At 38.2% G+C, this 20051-nt stretch overlaps 1 protein-coding gene and 1 pseudogene across 1 annotated transcript; both read right to left on the bottom strand.

Moving 5' to 3' along the window:
• Positions 1–2902: 2902 nt before the first annotated feature.
• On the bottom strand, positions 2903–4005 carry LOC145781280 (uncharacterized; annotated as a pseudogene).
• Positions 4006–5103: 1098 nt separating this feature from the next.
• LOC145781019 (adhesion G-protein coupled receptor G7-like) lies at positions 5104–18687 on the bottom strand. The gene is made up of 17 exons (XM_082592727.1): positions 18561–18687; positions 18226–18341; positions 16769–16885; positions 16025–16141; positions 15644–15751; positions 14953–15068; positions 13912–14049; positions 13219–13425; positions 12138–12386; positions 11667–11786; positions 11015–11152; positions 10207–10316; positions 9652–9859; positions 9070–9208; positions 8435–8595; positions 7935–8105; positions 5104–7158 (listed from the first exon to the last, which is right to left on the bottom strand). Exons 1-17 carry the CDS (start codon positions 18653–18655, stop codon positions 7015–7017), a joined length of 2454 nt encoding a protein of 817 aa, XP_082448853.1. The 5' UTR covers positions 18656–18687; the 3' UTR covers positions 5104–7014.
• Between the last annotated feature and the right edge of the window lie 1364 nt (positions 18688–20051).

A 20051-nucleotide genomic window follows, 5' to 3' on the forward strand; every position in this document is an offset into this window, starting at 1 on the left:
TGAAGTGAATTGTAAAGTGTATGAATCACATCTTGTGATAGCCGTTCTAGACAGTCACCAGAAGAACGCAATGAATTAGTCTATAATATTTAACGCTATTTTTTCTGCAAATAAAGCCCAACTTGAATCATGAACTGGCAACTGGGCTACTTCCGTGACAAACGAAAAAAATTTAACAGGGAAATCCCGAGTGGGTAATATATCTCAAGTTGCTATCTGGCTCTGGGCTCTGGCTGGCAAGTGCAAATAATGAAATATGTCAACAGGCGCTATTCTTCGTAGCAGTGGTGCCAGATGCTGGAAGCTGTTTGTCACCAAAAAGTATCCAGAATTTCACCAGATTGCACATCATTTCACCAGATTGCACACAATTTTACCATATTTTTAAAACGCACTACGTAAAGCAATCTTGTCTAAAAATACAAATATAGTAGCTATTAACACACAAAACTAAAGAAAATAAATACAAAAACACACGTTTTGACACAGATTGAAGCCTACAAATGGATTGTTACTGCGTTTATGACTATAATTTGCAGTAGCCTAAATATCAGGAAATGCTAACCAGAGAGTTTGCACTTTTTCCATTAAAAGTGACAGCTTTTACTACTAAAGCTAAAATGCACTTGTAGCGCCTGAAAGCTTTCTCTCCGACGTCATGCGCTTCGCTCCACTGGCGTCGCGTCGGATTCTGGAATATTCTTGATTTGAACAATAGGTTTGTTTGTTTGTTTGTTTATCTTTATCCTGCATTGCGGGAAAGCGGACTTGAGCGCTATGCATCGGTGTACGCCTTCCGACGTACACCTGACCCACGCTGCAGCCGACGGCAATGTCTGTTTCCGGTTGTCTACTTTACTTATGCTGGCTGGCGCGGTCCCGCGTCTCGGAATTCAATTTAGCATTCAATTTTTGTAAGATGCCTAACCGTATTCCGAACAATACTTCATCGACACCTAGATCTGCCGTTGTGTTGCGTTATATGGTCGTGTGCAGCGTTTGCAATGTTATTGCGGTGGTGTTTTCCTTTAAAGTTTAAACTCTCTTCTAACTCTCATTCTTAATTTATAAAAAAGTTAAATTAACAATGTAGAACGACACCGTACTGTAGCCTACTGAGCTCAAGTGGTGGAATCGCGTTAGTTGTTCTGGTGCTTTCATTTGGTGTTCTGGTTGAACTCTGTCCCTCGACGCCACTCAGTTGAATCAAGTTTATAAAAAACGAATCACATGTGGATATAGACGTTATTTTCTGGTCATTCCCACCGCACTACTGCGCTCGAAATGTTGTTGAAGCAACTACAGCTGTGTATGGGCGGTGCACCCTTAAATATTGCCGCTACACACTCAACGAACAAATTTCAATCTTCCTACCGCAACATTCCAATTTTTTTAAAAGATGGGCAACACGACATCAATAGCTATGAAATAAGTGGGCTATAACCACTGTGTAGCAATCCGGTATCATTTGCAGGAATATCTTAACACTTTAATAATCTGCTTTACGCTGATCCCCGATTGACTTTACGTTGACACGGGTTTAAAGTAATCGCCCCTTTATATAATAATCACTTTATAGTCAAGTCAAGTCAAGTCAATTTATTTTGTTTTAACAGCGCCATATATTAACAAACAATCAGAGTAAAATGTAGTTGTCAAAACAATGCATTGTACAACTGTTGGTTAGATTATGGCGCAATCAGGATGGTAGCGAAAGACCATAAGCAGTCATCTAGTCAGCCACCACCCCGTCACAGTAAATCTAACTACACATTCATACACAATAGTGTGCAGAGGCAGGTTATTTTAACTAAAACAAGTGATCGTTTTAGAGCTGGTGGAAAGTAGTAGGCTAATGGTTAGGCCTATAGGAATGACAAAAAGATTTCTGTAATTCTGTAAAATTAACCAGCCACCATTTTAATAATTTTTTACAGAGATCGAGAGAATAATTAAGTGAGTGAGCTTAAGAGTGAATGATTGAGGTTTTCAACTAGGCTAATTAGCTTAATTGAAAGTTGGCCTACTTCAAAACAAAGATTAGGGTGTAGTCCAGTTCGGAATCATGTCATTTTCAGCCTCCCCTATGACTAGAAAGACTGATACGTGACTAGCAGGCGCGGCCGCAACGCTAATATGTAAAGTCGTCAGGGTGATGATAGAAAACTTCGACAACCTGTTAATTTTGACGCTTTTCTTCCTGTTGATAATACGAGTATAAGCACTGTCAGAACATCATCATTTTATCTACTAATTCATCCATTCCACCACTCACTAGGAGAAGAAACAATTACTTAAACTGCATCTCGAACCCCAAGCGTCATAAGCCACTGTGTGATGTGCAATCTGATCATAGAAAGAGCTCAAAAGTCAAAACCATGCTCTCATGGAGCACATCGAAACTGACTTTTTCCTGAGAACGATACTGTATATTCGGTTTTCTTTCTTTGTCTTAATATTATGATGCCTGCTCATCCACATCAATATTGGAAAATTTTAATTCACAACACTTCTCATCAAACTGTTATTTAATACTGCATAGCCTCAGGGCCGGATTAAGGTTTTCATGGACCTGGGGCTATTGGTAATCTGAGGCCTATATTTCATTCCCCTCATTGTACCAATCAGAATTAAAATGAAATAATAAAAATTATACCCGAAGTACAGTATTTACTTATTAAACGCATTCAAATGACATGTTTTCTGGATTTAAACAAAGCAAAGCTGTTAATAACATCATCGGGGTCTATTTTTTCCAAAACTTTGTTTTCAATGCAGAGTAGAGCTAAGGAATGCAATCTTTTCTGGCCCATGGATGAACGCAGTTGATTCTTTACTCTTTTAAGCACTGAAAATGAGCGCTCGTCTGAACAATTAGAAACCATCAGACAAAGATACATTCTTAGTAAATGAGATACATTCTTAGTAACAAAGATACAACAAATACGTTAGGAAATGCATAGGACATCAACTCATTTTCATTGATGAATCTAAACATTCAAGTTTCTTTGCTGCATTTGCTGTTAAAATGGTGTTGTTTAAGCAGTGCAGAAAAATGAATCATCTCTTCAGGCAGTGATTCTTCTAGAATCTAGATCATCTGGATAATAGTGAAGCAATGTTTCAGCACTCTCTTCAAATTTACAGTTAGACATGGTGTTTAATTCCGCCGGAAACGAAAATATTATTTGAAGACGATGGTATGCTGCAATTCGGAATTTCAGACACAAAATAATTTGGTCAATGATTGGTAAATATGAGTCTACTTTGAATCTGCTCGATGGATCAAGTGATGTGTCTTCAGATCCACCTTCGCTATCCAAGCATACTTTTCTTCTCTTCCTTCTTGAAATTTCTTCATTCAATATAATGATGACAGCCACTTAATACTCTACCCCAGGGTTACTCAACTAATCTTAACAAAGGTCCAGTTTGACAAGTTGTATATTTTTAGCGGTCCGGTGAACAAATTATTTCACACGCAACCACGAAAGCTAAACTATTTTATCAAACCACTTTCTTAGGTAAAATGTAACCCGAATTAGATTTCTGAGAAAGTATTGGAGAGTTTGGGAGTCGAAGACCCCCAGCAACTAAGATAATCACAGTAGAAATTGCTTCCTCCCAGTAGAAATATGTTTAAAAAAGCCCTCAAACGTGGCAAAGAGGGTATTCTTCCAAAAAATCAAGGTCCACCATCAACCCCCAGAAGGTCCGGATTCGAACCACGGTCCGCCAGTTGAGTAGCCCTGCTCTACCATTTTCTTTGAGTTCTTGAAATTGGGATCTAAATGTTTGAACAAAGTTATGTAAACCCTGAAGCAGATTTGTTGCCTTATTCAAAGTAATTTTGCTATCTTGTAGCGCCCGACTAGTTTTATGAAACCGTTCCATTATGCAAGACCATAACTCAATTAAAATAACGGTTTCAAGCTTTTCCATTGACAAGATAAACCCCTTGGCTGTTTCTTTAGTCTGTGATTGTTCGTCATTGTCATCAGACATTGCTTTCAAGACTTGAAGAACTGCTTGATAGCTTTTTCTCAGCGCACGTATAACGCCATATTGTGTGCCTCCCAACTTGTATCAGACGAAGGCTTAATTGTTGGCTAATGAGTTAAGAACCACTGGTTCACACAGTTAGCATTCGTTCTATGATTTTCGTCCTTTATTCTTTCAATCCTGATAATAAGCATGTCAGTTGCTCTTAGTAAGTTGTTATCGGTGGGCCTATTTTTTTGGTGGGCCTGGGGCTGCAGCCCCATCAGCCCCCGCCTTAATCCGGCCCTGCATAGCCTATGTAGGCTATACTTCTCTTTGATTTTGTTTTATGTTTTGCTGTTTGTCTTTTGGGTTTTGTGACCGTGCTAACTTTTGTAACTTATTTTTAGTAGGCTATAGTATCTTTTTGTCATGGACGCGTTAATGACAAAAAATAAAAAATAGTAGGCCACCAGTTGTAAACGACCTCATAAAGAGTGAGTCTCCATAATTCCTTATCTTAAGATTCGTCCAATGTGTCTAGGTTGCATAATGTGAATGATTTTTTTAGAGTACCGGTACGGTAACCTACTTTTAAAGTGCTTTTTAGGGTCCTAACATTGTGGTAGCCTAACGTGTGGAAAGCTCCTTGAATAAGCTGATCTGAAGCAGGAAATGAATCTCTATTTGAGAACAGTGTATGCAGGGACATGCTTGCTCTGAAACACTGCTCTTGAAGTACATTAGCCTATAACTCATGCGGACACCACAAGAGTTGAACCAGCGTTGCTGAAGCTTCTCGCTTTTTCGTTCACAAATCTCATTGAGCTATCGAAGTGGACCCAAGCAGGCTCCAGCTTGGATCTAATTAAAGTATCTCAGAAAATATTGCTCTAATTTGTTAAAACTAAACTGTCAGATTGACTCATGTCCAAGCTGACTACCATATGTTAGGCTACCAAGTTAAAAGTAGTGCAGGTAGCATAGTTTTTAAAAACAAACCTTATTTTTCTCCTGACCTAGGCTACCACCCCATTTATCCCTATAGCTTACTTTGCTCTGATCGTATTCATCAAAACTACACACACTTACTTGCGTTAATGTGAGGTTGTAAACTTTCATTCTTTGTATTTTGTTTTCAGATATCAGCCACAAATATAATCAAGACAGTAGACTTTCTTATTGCTGGGTAAAAAAAGTAATTTATTTACACAAATCATTACAAATGTCTTGGTTGTTGCCAAGTAGGTCTCGTCAGCAAAGTAGGCTATACAATGGAATCTACAATATCGGAAGATAGGCTATAGGCTTCAAGACCTTTCTGTTATAAGTTAACTTTGTGGATAAACAACTCGCGTTACAAATGAACAAACTACTGACATGAAAAATATTGAAGGTTGCCTTTTCATAGGTGATATCGCCATACAGTAGAACTCGGTTAATCCGGATTCGATTTGACCGGCGATTCCATCCGGATTAGGCGAAGATCCGGATTAACCGATGACGGTTCTATCAAGCCTGACGTTACCTAGATAGAAGGGTATCGGTAAAAAGCACCGAAATTGAACGCATTAGTGTGGTCATCTGCCAATTCCGAGACGCGCGATCACCACATTAGCGATAGAGTTCTTTTGAAATGCAGTATGCATGTAAAACGAATGTATTTGTAGACTCTGCGTCTAACGCAAGAACATACTAGCAAAAGTTATATCTTCAGACATGCGTATCGGAATAATCTGTAGTCACGCAAAACTTTTGAAAACAGTTACGGAAGACGAGTTTCTATCAAAAACTTACAAAAAATCACGGTCAAACAAAGGTCAAACAATCTTCTATTGGAAAAACGTCACCTACATTACGACCGAAAATTCCTCTGACATCTTTTCAAGTTACAATACGAGTTTGGGCATTTGCGCACGAATTTTGCGTTAGTAGGAATACTGTTCATGAACGGAAGAAATCCGTAATAATTTATTGCGTCACATTAACGGAACAATAGATAAGAAATTTCTCGCAATAAGCCACGTTACGTTTTAGCATAAAAAGGCAAAACTGTGGGGCAAATCCGGATAAAGCGATAGAGAAAGCGCAACTTTTGTCCGGAATAGGCGAAGATCCGGATTAAATAATCCGGATAATCCGAAGCTGTTTCTCAAGAAAAAGATTACAAATCATTTGTACTTCCATTTTTATCCGGATTAGGCGAAGATCCGGATTAACCGAGTTCTACTGTATTTAGTTTAAGCCAAGAGTAGGCTAAAGAGATTGAATATATCAATAAACAACTTGATCATGCGTAGGCTATAATTAAAAGAAAAAACTAACTTATCAAAAACTCAAATCAAAATTTGCAAGACTTTGGGTTGGTTGCTGTTCGCAAATAATAAAAAAATGTTGTACAAAGTGTTATTCGAACGAGCGAAGAGCGACGCTGGTTCTAATTTATGTCTCAACTTAATTGATTATACTGTAAGTGAAGGGTAGGTCAGTTGATACACCCCCCTTCTGGGGAAAAATAAATCTTAAAATACAGCTTTTACGAGCAAGCGTTTTATTATGTTATCACTAAAGCAGAAACATTCCGCAAAACTTTGAAGTCAGATAACCCAACTAGCCTACTTATTGCCTACAACATATTTTGTGTCAAAAGTAGTGAAAAGGATAAAATCTCAAGCGCTGAGCAAAACGAAGGCAAGAAAGGCATCAGCTGGTAACGGTCATCAATTTTTAATTTGTTCACTTCACCAACCTCAAAACTTGCTTGATTTGTGGATGGCTTTCTAGATCATATCAAAATAATTTAATATGGTAAGAAAGCTTATTGTGCAAACCAAGTGAGGCTGAAGCATAGAGAAACAAGTGAGCTCGCAACAAGATAGGCACCGTCGGCCACTAGTGAGCAGATTGTTTGAACATATGACAATACCATTATAGCGCATCGCTTGTGCACTGTGCACTTGTGCAGTGTGCAGTCCATTAGAAAAAACATAAAGTTTGAAGTCGAGATTGTTGGGTAATGAACTAATTGTAAAATTAATCTGAGTCTATGTTGGCCATTGAAATCTCCGAGACTCCAAATCTACTGCGCAATGTGATGTCAGCACTCCCGGATCTCCCTCCCCATTCTTCCATCATGTCTGTCTTTCGCACACATGACATTATGAATATCAATAAACCCTGAAGAAAGAAATAATCTAAGACGGGCATAAATAAACTTTATTATTTTGAGAAAAGTAGCCTATTATTTATAATAGTATTAGCTTGTTCATTAGACATAGGCTGGTCTACTGTAGGCTACACTGCCAGAGAAATTAATCGAATTCAGATCATCCACGGTAACAACATCATCATCATCATTTTGTTCCTTCCTCGTATTGAGGGTTGGATACAATGCGCCATTGTTCTCGACCATGAGCTGTGCGTACTGCACTTTCATAAGTTAATTTTGTCCAGCTAAACCGTGCTAGCCCTTTTCGTGATAACGAAATTAACTCAGCAATGCTTTTTTGTCGTATTTAGGCTGACGCCCAGTGATTGAAGATTTAGATTAAGTGGACGGGAGGCAGGGAAGCCAATCTTCGTGTCCACCTTCAGGCATGCCTAGTGTCCTGCCAGAAACACAGCTGCATGCTCTTGAGCGGTGTCGAACCGGCGCCCTTTCGAACGTCGTTCCAGGGCTCCCACCACTCGGCAATGCAACCACCAATGCAATGTTCAGTAACCTTAGCAGAAATTATTATTTGGAGCTGAGGCTTACTAAAATGTGCATAGTAGGCTATACCGCATAAACTATACAACAGCGGTTAAGAGGAAAACAGCAAAAAAATTGATATAGCTTTCTTTAAAACATGCCATGAAAGGTTACTACACTAGTTATTGTTTTAGGGAAATCCCTTTAATCTTCTCCTGATTCTATTCTATTAAAAGATGTTCTCCGATTTGTCATGGAATACCTGAAGCGTTGCAGTAACAGCAAAAATCCAGCTCAACGCGGTGAGAGTGCCTGCGTCACTTGACAAGAGCATGATGTAGCCAAATACCCAGACGATTCCCATACTGATGAAGAGCGTCAGGTGGACGTAAAGTCCTTTACCGGCTCTGCTTTTCACTTCATCGGAGGCGTTCTTTAAAAATTATCACATATCACGCTTGAGTTACTTTTGAAAATTTTGATTTTTTCACCTACGGTAGGCTACGCTAAGATGTGTTAAAGCTTCCATAGCTTCGCAATGAGAGATGATCTACAGTACGGTATATTCTATAAATTGCTTGCTAGTAGATTTATAAGATTTTCACAATTCATAGAACGAGTCCAAGGGAAAGGCTTAGATCTAACTTGAGTGTAGTTACAAATTTCGAGATTGCTTGCAAGGCGGAAGATACCATTGTTGTAGCTTACTGCTCAAAAGCATTGTAATATTTGATTACGGCATTAACATGTCTACAGGCTGACCTCTATTTTCTTCCAAGCAATAATCCTGATCATCAAGGCAAAGAAAACGATATCTATTAGCAGCAAGATACAAATGGGAAGCAAGTATCCGAAGTAGAAGGAGTTTCCTTCTAGCCAGCACATGTTGTCAGCTTTGTATGCGGATGGGGCTAGCGGGTCATCTACAAAACACAACGAATATGATCAAGTCACATCTCAAAGTCAATAAAACTTTATTGCAAAATTTTCTTTCCTGTGGCGACGACACTTTTGCGGGACGGTAGTCGATTTGTGTCTTATAATATTGGTATTTTGTGATGTATTACTAGAAGAAAAAAACTCATGTTGATGAAAGTTTAAACGTACAAACGTATGTCTAATAATATATTTAATCACTGTGATCAATATAGTTTTTCGCTTTTTAACTTGGTTGTTGTTTTGATAAGTGTTACCGAGCAACTAAAAAAGTAAAGCAAAGCAAATTCACTTCTACCCTGGCAAGGTCGCCCAGATTTGTAGATTCGAACAGTTTTGCAAACCCTAACGTCTCAAATGTGTTTGTCACCACAATAACATATCGTTCCTTGTGGCATTGAATCACATGGTCACTTGACTTCAATACTACACATCTCGGTTAAAGTTGATCATTAACTGACCTCCATCACAAATGACGGAATCGGCTTGGGCGTCGTAGCCCGCAACAGCCACCGAAGCGTTGATTATGACGATCAGCAGTGGGGTGCAGTACGCGAACACATATGAGAGCACCAGTGCCTTCTTGGTTTCTCGATTGTTCTATAACAAGGTGGTTGTGAGAATTACAAGCGATCATTACGAACAGTGAATGGCCCAGCAGACAGCAAATCAATCGTTTTTTTTACATTGATTCAACGTTTGGAGACGTTGAATCAATGTAAAAAACGACTGATTCGCTGTCTGAATGAGAAGGCGAGGACGTATACTCTGTGAAACAGGAACATGATATTTTGTGATGGAGAATGCTGCCGCCGTGTAGCAGACCAGCAACAGAAAAACTAGAGCCTACATTAGAGGCTGTTCAACTCCAGCATGACGCTATGTCCGCTCTTTACTCTCACATATTCCACAGCGTATGATGACATAGGTACGTCGCCTACGAGTTTTAGGAGTCATACGATGACGTAGCTATGACGCTTTCGAGTTTACATAACGAAGAGTGTCCCCTCAGACATCGGTTACTTGGTGTTTTTGTGAATTACCTTCGTCGCTCCTGAGTACAAATGATAGCCGTACACACTGATCCAGCACCAAGTTGATAAGAAGAAGAACTGGAGCAAAGCGGTGATGACTACACAGGTTAGTTCATCTTCAGTTTGTCCTATGCCAGCCATGAATATTATGTAGACGATAATTAAGTTAGCGCAAACGTTTAACAGAACCTGTGTCAAGTTTTGCTTTCTTCGATTTCTGAAACATATAAGACATTATATTGATACACCAATCTATTCTTCACTATTTTAAAAAGGATGCACAAACGCCATTTTGTGTGAGATTCATATTGTTGGTTGTATTTTTAAAAGCAACTAATCAATCGTTTGGCATAGAATAAAATACATTATTTTTGTGACTGAAGAACAAAATAGCTCATTAATCAAGGTTACATCAGTGCCAACATTGCCGAAGCCGTCATTGCTCGGTCTAAGAAACAACCAACAACCAATAAGATGGTATAGCCTATCACGGTATAGTCAACGTCAAACAATTAAACCAAATTTCACATGTTCAAGCCATTTTTTTGAACAGAGTGAACTTACTTCAATATCACATTGAGTATAAAGGTAACAAGAAGACCAAAAATGGCCAGGCCACACCCGACGTAGGAAACTACTTCAAGAGAGACATCGCTCGGTACTAGGTCTTGGAGCTAAAAACAATGAAATACAACCATGAACTTGATTGTTGAAGATAGAGTAACTATCTACGCATTGCAGCGAGTTCTAGCTGAAGAGGTTTAACGTACTTCTCTTTTAACTACTTAATTCTAATTTTCTACTGAAGCCCAGAAACAACAAAAACACAAACATAAAACATCAAAAAAATCATCAAGAATTAAAACATCAAAAAGATTCTATTTGAATAAGGACCTTCTGATGATTTCCCCTGTAGAGGTTTTTAGTAAATAGTAACTATATTTGATGTAAAACATCAAAATATATATGACATGTCTGAAGAAGCTAAGATCTTTGATGCAAACCAATAATATACAAACAGTTGATGACTATGGTCTCATTGGAAGACAACCGTAGGTCAAAAGGAAGCAGTTTTTTCACATCTTTTTCTAGCAATGTTTGATATTAATTATCATACAATTTGGGTAGAGAGGTAACTTTTTAAACCATAAACAGACGTAACCAAGCAACAACACTACATTTAACATAATAAAAACGAAAACAATAAGTTAACGTTTTCGGATAATCATACAACCCTTTTCAAGCCTACAAAAAATACTTTTAAAATAATTATTATCAGCAAATGAAATATACTGTAAATCAATTGCAGCCTTAGTTTTTTTCTAGATCTTGATGAAATATTTTTGTTTGTGCTTTTTAGCTTTACTCTTACCAGAACAAGACCAAAAGTAGTTAAATGATTGCATTGGCAGACTGGTGGGAATTCTGTGTGGTTTATACAGCATCCTTCCGTGGACCAGCTATTTAAACTAAAGTCCCAAAATTGACAACTCAATTGATTCCGTTGAAGCTGCGATAAAAAGAAACAAGTTGAATGCAATATTATTCACACATAAATTCAGTTGGAAAGTTGCTTTGTTACATCACATGGAGACAAAGTAAGAAAAACAACAAAAACGACACAGAAAAAACAAACGTTTTCGGCCGTACTAGCCCTTGTCAAGCATCTTAAAATTGAATTACTGTATTTTCAAGTAAGCAATGCTAAAAACTAAATTACTTTACAAAACGGATGAAAACACTCGTTCAACAAACAAACCCCGTTGGCATTCAACTGCCCTATCCCTATGAGCCTTGAGTCACAAAGTTTAATATTCAACGTTTGGCGCATTTTTACGTCAAAATCAAAAGCTTATTTACGAACAATTTCAAACGACTCTAACCCTGGACTCTAACAAACTTTTTTTTCTAATTCAAAATTGGCACTTTAATAAATTATCCTGAATGACAATTCTTGTTTACTTTTACTAACTCTAACAAACGCAATTTTAGCATCTGCACCAACAACAAAGTGATGTTCTTGCCATGAACGGGTTGCTTGTGAGTTCCTTAATATGTCGGTAGGGTTGATTAGTGTGTTCAATGCGGAATGGTATTGGCAAGTTAGTTACCGAAGCGTTATCTCCAACGCTGATGGATAAAGACTGCAACAACAAAAAATGAATAGTATTGATTGATTGATTGATTTATTTCGTTGTAGGTAAATATAGTACAATACAGCAATAAAAAAGTAGTTTAGGCTTAGCTGATTCTATATTATATCAATCTTTTGTAGGCAAGCATTGCAACCTACATTCAGTTAAATATATATATTCCGCTTAATCATGCATCAATGGAGGAAAGCATCTTTCACTTCCTGCGAGTGTGGTGCTGAGGAACAGATCACACACCACAGCATCATATTCAACAAAGAAAAGACCGCAGGCCATGCAACAAGCCTACACGATTGCATCATCACATGTCCATCAACTAGAGACGGTCAGACGTTCTAATACCTGGACTACATTGACTTCCGAAGAGAGGGGAGCCGCATCTTTGAAATAGAACAACGAGAACTGACGCCCAACCATCCCGCCCAAAGCTACAGCTTGCCGGAATGCATCGGCCGGTATGACGTATGACAGCACTTTTTCCGTCAGAATTGATCCGGCGCGATGAGTTATGATGTCATCAGCAAAGGGCGAATAGTCGCTGGAAGTTTGTCGTCGTGTCCGGGTTTGTACGTAGTTCGCGGTGTTGTAAACCTTCATTATATGGCACGACTATCATTTTATTTTGTCGTTTCTAGCACTAGTTGCTACGTTCATCTGATGAAATTGAAAGTAAAATTAACAACAAACAAGATGGTTTATTGCTTCACTGACGTTTCGCGCACCATGACAATGCGCATCCTCAGAGCGAATAACATACAAAATAAAATTTCACCAGGTTATATACTGCAGTGCGATTGAAGGCAAGAAAAAATAAAACACGCAATATTTTAAAAATTGGCCAATGATGTGTGAGCGGTTACTTTCCACGTTAAATTTCGTAAAAAGTTGTCTATTGTGACAATATGCAGGTCAGTTACAACACAATAGACAGCAGAAAGCAAAGACAGATTTTGCTACAAATACCTTATAGCACTCATAGCCTACAGTGATCACTGATCACTTCAGCTATTCCCCCTTAGGAATGCTGTAGAGAGCCCAGTATCTTGCCAATATACAATGCAACAACGTGCTATAGATAGGTGTCGTAACGACATCCTTTCGGGCATCTCGCTAGCAAACTACGACAGACATGGAGCAAAATTGTTGGCCACTAGTTCTTGCTAGTGACAATTTTAAAAGCAGAAATCAAGCAATATTACAATGTAACTCTCGCGGTGCGCTTTATCACAATAAGCGATAGGTAACACTCAGCAACACTTGGCGGGAGGAATAATGAGAAACAATCGCTCCACAAACAGGCACTTCAAAGTGCCAGCTTACGTTGCAGGGTCAGCATCTGCAGTTTTGACTACTACATCAGCATTCGAAAAAGTTCCTTTAATTTATCATTTCATAAAAGTTTTTTTTTGAAGAAATTACTTACAGCCCCAAACAAGTTGTCGGTTTCAATGTGAACATATCCGGAGCCTTGTGGTACTACAAGGTTGCCAGACAAAGCTTCCGCCACGCTCAGCAGATTTGATTGAATTCTATTTACTTGCACCCTATCTGACAAGTCGGAGTTTTGAGAAATTGATTTTTTAATCCCACCAACCACTGCTATAGCGTTCCTCCAGACGTTCGAAGTTATCTGAAATCGAGCACATTCTGCTGAGATGCAAATTCTGTTGCTATATGTGAAGTCAACCACTAGCTTACAGTAGAGAATTAATTAAAGGATTTGTTTGGAAGGAGTCTTTTTCCTGGCGTCAGCACAAAACTATTCACTCACGTTTGAACAGCAAGCAAAGGATTTTGTTCAGTCAAAAAAGCGACTGCGTCACGAAAAAAATTATCTGAAGAGCTCACATCACATTTTTAAAACAAAATATCCCAGCTTTTACATTTTGCATTGATTGATTGAATCTTTATCCTCGGACTGGGAAAGCTTCTTGCAGAGCTTAATCCTGGCAGTTTCGCATACTTGTAGAGGCTTTGAATCACTGACGCAGGCCCGGTCACCGAGATTGACAGAGTGAAGCTTCCGATTGTTGAAGTCTTGTTGCCATTCGAGGGGGTATTTCCCTACGAGCCACGCTCCCTATTCACAACACGTCATAACACGTCACAAACTCACCGGTAAATTTTCATCAACAGCTTTCTGCAAAACCGAAAGAACAGCTTCTGTCTGAGTAAAACTCAATGGAAATACATCTCCAGAAAGCAACAATCGAGAATTGGTCAAAAACGTTTCAAATACAACTGAAGAAAAGTTCTGTAAATTAAAGAGCAAGGATGCGTAAAAGTTACAGTAAGTCAATTTAATTCAACACAATATGTCAAAGCATGTTTCGATTACACTTTACTTCTCTCGTTGCTACTGAATTCATCTGATTAGACTCTGGAACGTGGTTCGTTTCAATTATTTGTTAAATAACAATCTTTATGTGGCTCATTCACAATTCAGAAATTTTCTTCGCCCAACAGAGAGAGGTAAAGAGCATTTTTCCTCTTTACAAAGATCGTAACTTCAACACGCAAAATTGTATTTTTTTACCATTTGAATAGCAAACAATTTTTTTTTAATTTTGAAAGGTCTTTATTATTTTTTAGAATCACGCATAGCCTATCGTTAGGTAAAATATAATTGGTTTCTGAATCAATAGTTTGAGTATGAGGTTAGGAAAAATGGGTGGAATTTTAAAGCTGTAACAGAGGAATCACTAATTCACTAGTGGACGTCTGGCAACAGTGCATCGTTGTAGAGGTGTACAAAACTACAATCTGTACGGATCCTATTGATTTCCAACAAACCCGGATCTTATGCTAGTATAGAAGCCAAATCCTAAACTTGCATGGTTTTAACACAAAAGCGTAAATTTTCAATACAATAAATTTCTGGCAACATTTCCGAACTCGGATAAAAATTTGAACCAATGTAAAATTAATTCAGATCTCTTTCGGATCTGGATCTGAGATATCTCGAAATCGCAATCGATTCTCAAAAAAGAAAAGATGGATCGGATAAGAAACTTAAAATATTGCATTCTTAAACCTCTGAAAGGTTGTTTCATGGGTCAACAACTTTCTCAAGATACCTTGAACTTTGGTGTTATGAGCTGAAATTTTTAAGAATCATTCCTAAAGCAGAAGACTTCGAGACAAAAATGTAGTTTACCTGAGCATTTTGGACTGCCAGATATTCCTGTTCAATGCAAGCATCGCAATCCACTTCAATCAGGGTTTCCAAAGCAAAAGTAAAGTTTAAACAGAATACTGACGCCATTGGGCGACCTGAAGATGAATCGTAGCTTTTTTATTGGTTTACCTTGTAGTTACATCGCTTTTGAGCGACTCAATGTGTTACACATGTACATTGTACAAGGGCTTCTTTCAACAATGAAAGCTAAGAATACTGTAATTGTAGAATAATTGGATAAAATAATTCACAGACAACAGCACTTTAACAATCGGAAACTTTACTCTGTCAAACTCGGTGACCGGGCCTGTGTCAATGGTTCAATGCCTCTTTAAGTATGCGAAACTGCCAGGACTAAGCTCTCAAAGAAGCTTTGTCAGTCCGAGAATAAAGATTCTCACAAGCAATCAAAACACAGCAAAACAAAGAACCTTCCGTTGTTGTGACGGACTTAGTGAGGTATCCCAGTTTGTCCTCCGGCAATAATAATTGTTTGCCCCTGTATTGTTTTCCATTGCATATTTTGCGCGTATCAGTAAAACAAATATGTTGTAGCATCACGGCTAACACTATGGTGTTGTGTTAGAAAAGCACAATGTAAAAAAAAGAAGTAGTTCTTCAAACACTATTTGTAAACAGATGCCCAAAAGCCTACACAACAGCATCATACCAGTTCTAGTGCATGACTCAGAGGAGTAGGAATATCTTCCCTCCCAAGTGTCGGGGAATGTGTATGAAAAGCCGTTGCTAGTCTCGATCACTTGCGTGACACAGAATGCTGGAACAATAATATGTGTGCTAAGTTAATAGAAAAATAGGAGCAAATCGGTTGGGACGTCTGTTCAATGTTCAATCTAATCAAAAAAAAAGAACCCAAAGTGAAGATGCTTATGTTTAGCAAACGTTGCAAAAACTAAACTGTTTTCATCTTCAGTGCTATGGCATATTGATTAAAATTCTTATTCAACTAAAGACAATTATGTTTTGCGCATACAGCGACAATATTGTTACATTGGTAACAATAGCGTTCATTGTTCTTACGGTTACCCACGTTCGCAACGGACATCCGGATCGCCACTGTGTCGGGAGTCGCACTGACAGGTTCCTGATGATTCCAGATTGCGGCATTCGGCGTTAGGGGCGCATGTGACATCACGGCAAGAATCCACTGCAAGCGCACAGCTTGATTAACAAAACAATCACTATCTTCACCCTCCAAAGGGAACCAAACAGTTGTAACTTACGTTCAGTGTTAAGCAAACGTCGCTATTTAGATGCGGTAGGTTGGTCAGCATGTGTGTCTGTGTTTGTTACATACAGTAGCATTGACCTTGGAAGGACCAATGAACCTGAAATCAATCACTTTAGGGGCCGGAACTTTTTCTAATGGGCCAGGAACAAAACTTTCCAGGCCAACTGTTGGTATCGCGCCCAAACTAGCCTACCCTTTCAGCGGTCTGGTTATGCATATAATCTAGAGTGGCCACCTCCAAGTAAAAGCCCACTCACTCCACGTATTAACGCATCCTAGTAGCCTACCAATATTGCAAGGGTTGAGCTATTACAAATGTCTACTCTGTCTGATGGCATTTCCCCATGCCGCCTAGTTCTAAGGGTCGATGGAGACGAAATCTTCTCATTGCAAATCCTCCGAGATGTTGTCTAGCCAACACTTCTGTAAACTTTTTCAAGGATTATTCCCATGCACGTAAAAAAAATGAACTTTTTGGCCACCGACTTTTTCCATGCGTTACGTGTAAAAGTTAAATCTAATTTGATAAGATACGGTCCTTACCTATTTCACAACGATCACCAACAAATCCAGTTTGGCAGGTGCAAATATAGCTTGTTGGTGTACGCGTGCAACTTCCTCCATTTAGGCAGGGAGAACTAGTGCACTCGTTGTCAATAACTAGAAATGAAAATAGTAAAATGTTTATCAAACTAATGTTTTTATGGGTCTCAAAGTCATGTTTTTTTTACTTTTTTACGTAAATTGTTAGCTTTAACTATTTACTGTAGGCTACCTAATAAACACCATTTCATTATGACATGTTTTATGGTTGCTGTTGACTACACAACACACAGGGTTGGAAGTAACGACTAGTTGTCACTATTCGATAGCGCTATTCGTTGCTTTCTGAATATCGAATGCTTAAACCCATTCCTTTTAAAAATAAATATCGAATGCTCGTTATTCACTGCTTTTTTATGGAAGCAACGAAATCATTATTCGTTTTTTACTAATCGATATTTAGGAGAACTGCTGAATCATTTTTTGTTGTTCACTTACTTCGTCGTCAAAACGAATTTACGAGATTTAGTTTTCGGATTACTATTCGACCTAGTCCCCTTCCGGTTTTCCAACTTTAAAGGATAAGGAAAATTTTTCGGCAACGCAGTTCAGAAAAACCATGCCAGTGAGATTCGTTAACAATGTTGCCAACCTTGCGGTTTTCCCGCAAGTTTGGGCTTGATTTTTTCGAGTTTTTGTATTTTATTTTTTATTTTGAGTTTGCGGGTTGCTTGTTTTTGGGCTTGTTTTTTAGCCAGTCAATTTTTAGTAATTATTATTCATTGCTTTTTTTAAGTATCGATAGCGGAAAGTCATTGCTTTTTTGGGCACTATCGAATAGTGAAATAGTCCTTGCATTTTGACTAACGACTTCCAACCCCGAGTCAACACATTATGATGGCATTTGTTCTTCAGCTCAGTTCCAGAAATTTCAAACAATCACAAAGTAACTTTATAGCAGGGACATGCTGTATTAAATCTTGTTGATAAAAAAGGTAAACAGTGAGTTCCATAATTGAATTCAAGCATCAGGAATGAGATGGTAAGATTTGCATTATAGGCTACTAAGCCTTTGCAATAACAAGAGTAGAGTGATCAGTTCCTTTCTCACTGCAGTTTTTCCATCAGCTACTACGCCCACACAATTTATTACACCTTAGGTAGAGGTGAGCGGTGTTTTTTAACAATCAACTTAAGCTGGGAGTCGAATCAGGATTGAGTAATTAGAAAGCAGTCCACAGCTATAGCAGGGCAGGTTGTATTAAATACTGCTTGCAGGAATGTTAACCATCCAAGTTATGAAACCTTTTTGAAAGGTCATCTTGGAAGTTCCTCATGCTTGTGGTGGCATCGATTTTGTTACATATCTAGTGTTGAAAAACAAAGTGAGAAATTTTTCACCAAACACGGTACGTTTCACATGACGTCACAATAAAAATAGACAATAGACGGCTTACACATCCTTGGGGGATTAGCAAAGATCGCAGCTTCCACTGTGTTGTTTTCTGCCCATTCAGTGTAGCGAGTAAGTAGTTCTTCCATTAAAATTCCTTCGTCAGTATAGACAAGATATCTAAGTGATTACTGAAAGTATTAGCACACGTGTGCATTGCTATAAAGCCCAACAGAATATTGCTATATAATATTGTTTCCTACAGTATAATATAATGTATAAAATGCAAAATATAATGTACAAAAATATAATGTTTATCATGGTTTAAACTTTTGATCGATAGTAAACAGATGAAATAATATAAGTTACAACTTTACTGCAATAAGTTCCCAGACTTACACGACAACTACACTTCCTTCTAGAACAGCTGTCACAACGACGTCTTCGCTGTAAGCGTTTGTCAACTGTGGTACAACTCTCATCTTGAGTTCCATTGACGCGGCTGAGTTCAGATCAGAATATTCACTTCTGTAGGTTTGCCCCGAAAGAGTTTGCCGAAATTGAAATCCAGCTGTAAAACATCAATAGAACTCTTAAATATGTGAAAAGAATATTTTTCTTCATATTGTACTGAATGCCATCAGTTATCAGAATCAGTCATTTTTCGTTACTTGAAAAGGACTAACATGTGTAATTGTGTATGGCCGAAAACGTTCGTAGTTTAGGCAGTTTACAAAGGAATTTATTCTCACATGAGTCAGTTCAATCATAAATAGCGATTTTTAGCTATTTATGATTGAACTGACTCATGTGAGAATAAATTCTTTTGCATTACAAGACATGTAACCGAGTCGTTCATATCAAGCATTGTTGTGGGTTTGACACCTGTCAGAAGATATTTCATTTTCTTGATATTTTATAGTTTATGTTCAGTTTAATGTATTATGTTAAATGTCGTGCGGTTGCTTGGTTTTATCTGTCTATGGTTGAAGAAAGTCACCTCTTTACCAAAAGTATATTGAATGTGGTGGAGAAATAAACGTTAGGTTGCGGAGTCGGCATTGCGTTTAAAATTATCAGTACCAGTAGTGCTAGGTCTACTGATGCGAATGGATAAGTTTGCTCGAAAACGCAATATTTGTCTTTTTACAACATCCCAATTTGTTAAGTATTTAGAATCAATATCTCATAAACATGGGCAATAAAAGAATAGTTGAAGTAATATGTACAGCACAAATTTGTAAAGTATTTTGTATTATACTGTTTTGTTGCTTTGGTCACAAACTAAATAACCTGACTTTTAGTAAAGAAGCAAAGACCTGTCTCATACTAAGTTTGTGCTAGTCTATGTCAGTAGAACACCACAATGTGCTTATGCAATCTAACATAAAAGTAGGCAGCAGTGGTGATCTTAAGGTTTTGTGGGCCCTGGGCAAGAAGTAATATGAGGGCTCCCTACAGCCCGGTATCGACAAATTAAAGTACGTAAACTCAAATAACCATAAATCAGGCATGGAGTCGTGGGTCTGGGCCCACCTACTGTATTTTCTGGGTGGGCCTGGCCCACTCACTTTTGAAAGCAAAATTTCTTTGAAAAGATAGCGAAAACGGCAAATCAGAGAGGGAGTTCCAAAAAAAGGTCTTCGTTCATTTGATACAAACTACAGCAGAGGATTATCTTTGATAGCTCAATGATGAAATCCAATCTTCAAATTTTTCTGTTGAGCTCACTATTGATGGGCAGCACGTGTAGGTGTGGTTGTACTCCCAGGTGGCATTATAACTATAGATGACTTACCATAACCATAGATGATTTATTAAGTCATCAATGTTATAACTGTGTGTGTGTTTATAACTGTGAGCAATTTAACAATTTTGTAAATTGTTTGG

Source organism: Aplidium turbinatum, chromosome 12 (assembly GCF_918807975.1).
Source record: "Aplidium turbinatum chromosome 12, kaAplTurb1.1, whole genome shotgun sequence".
NCBI lineage: Eukaryota > Metazoa > Chordata > Ascidiacea > Aplousobranchia > Polyclinidae > Aplidium > Aplidium turbinatum.

What these genes read in the sequence shown, in the direction of transcription:
- LOC145781019 (XM_082592727.1), bottom strand. Translation starts at nt 18,655, where the DNA reads ATGGAACTCAAGATGAGAGTTGTACCACAGTTGACAAACGCTTACAGC. An exon ending in TCACAAGCAACCCGTTCATG is followed by an intron (nt 11,153 to 11,666) that starts GCAAGAACATCA and finishes TTTTTATCGCAG; the next exon opens with CTTCAACGGAATCAATTGAG. An exon ending in CTGTTACTGCAACGCTTCAG is followed by an intron (nt 7,159 to 7,934) that starts GTATTCCATGAC and finishes TTCTTTCTTCAG; the next exon opens with GGTTTATTGATATTCATAAT.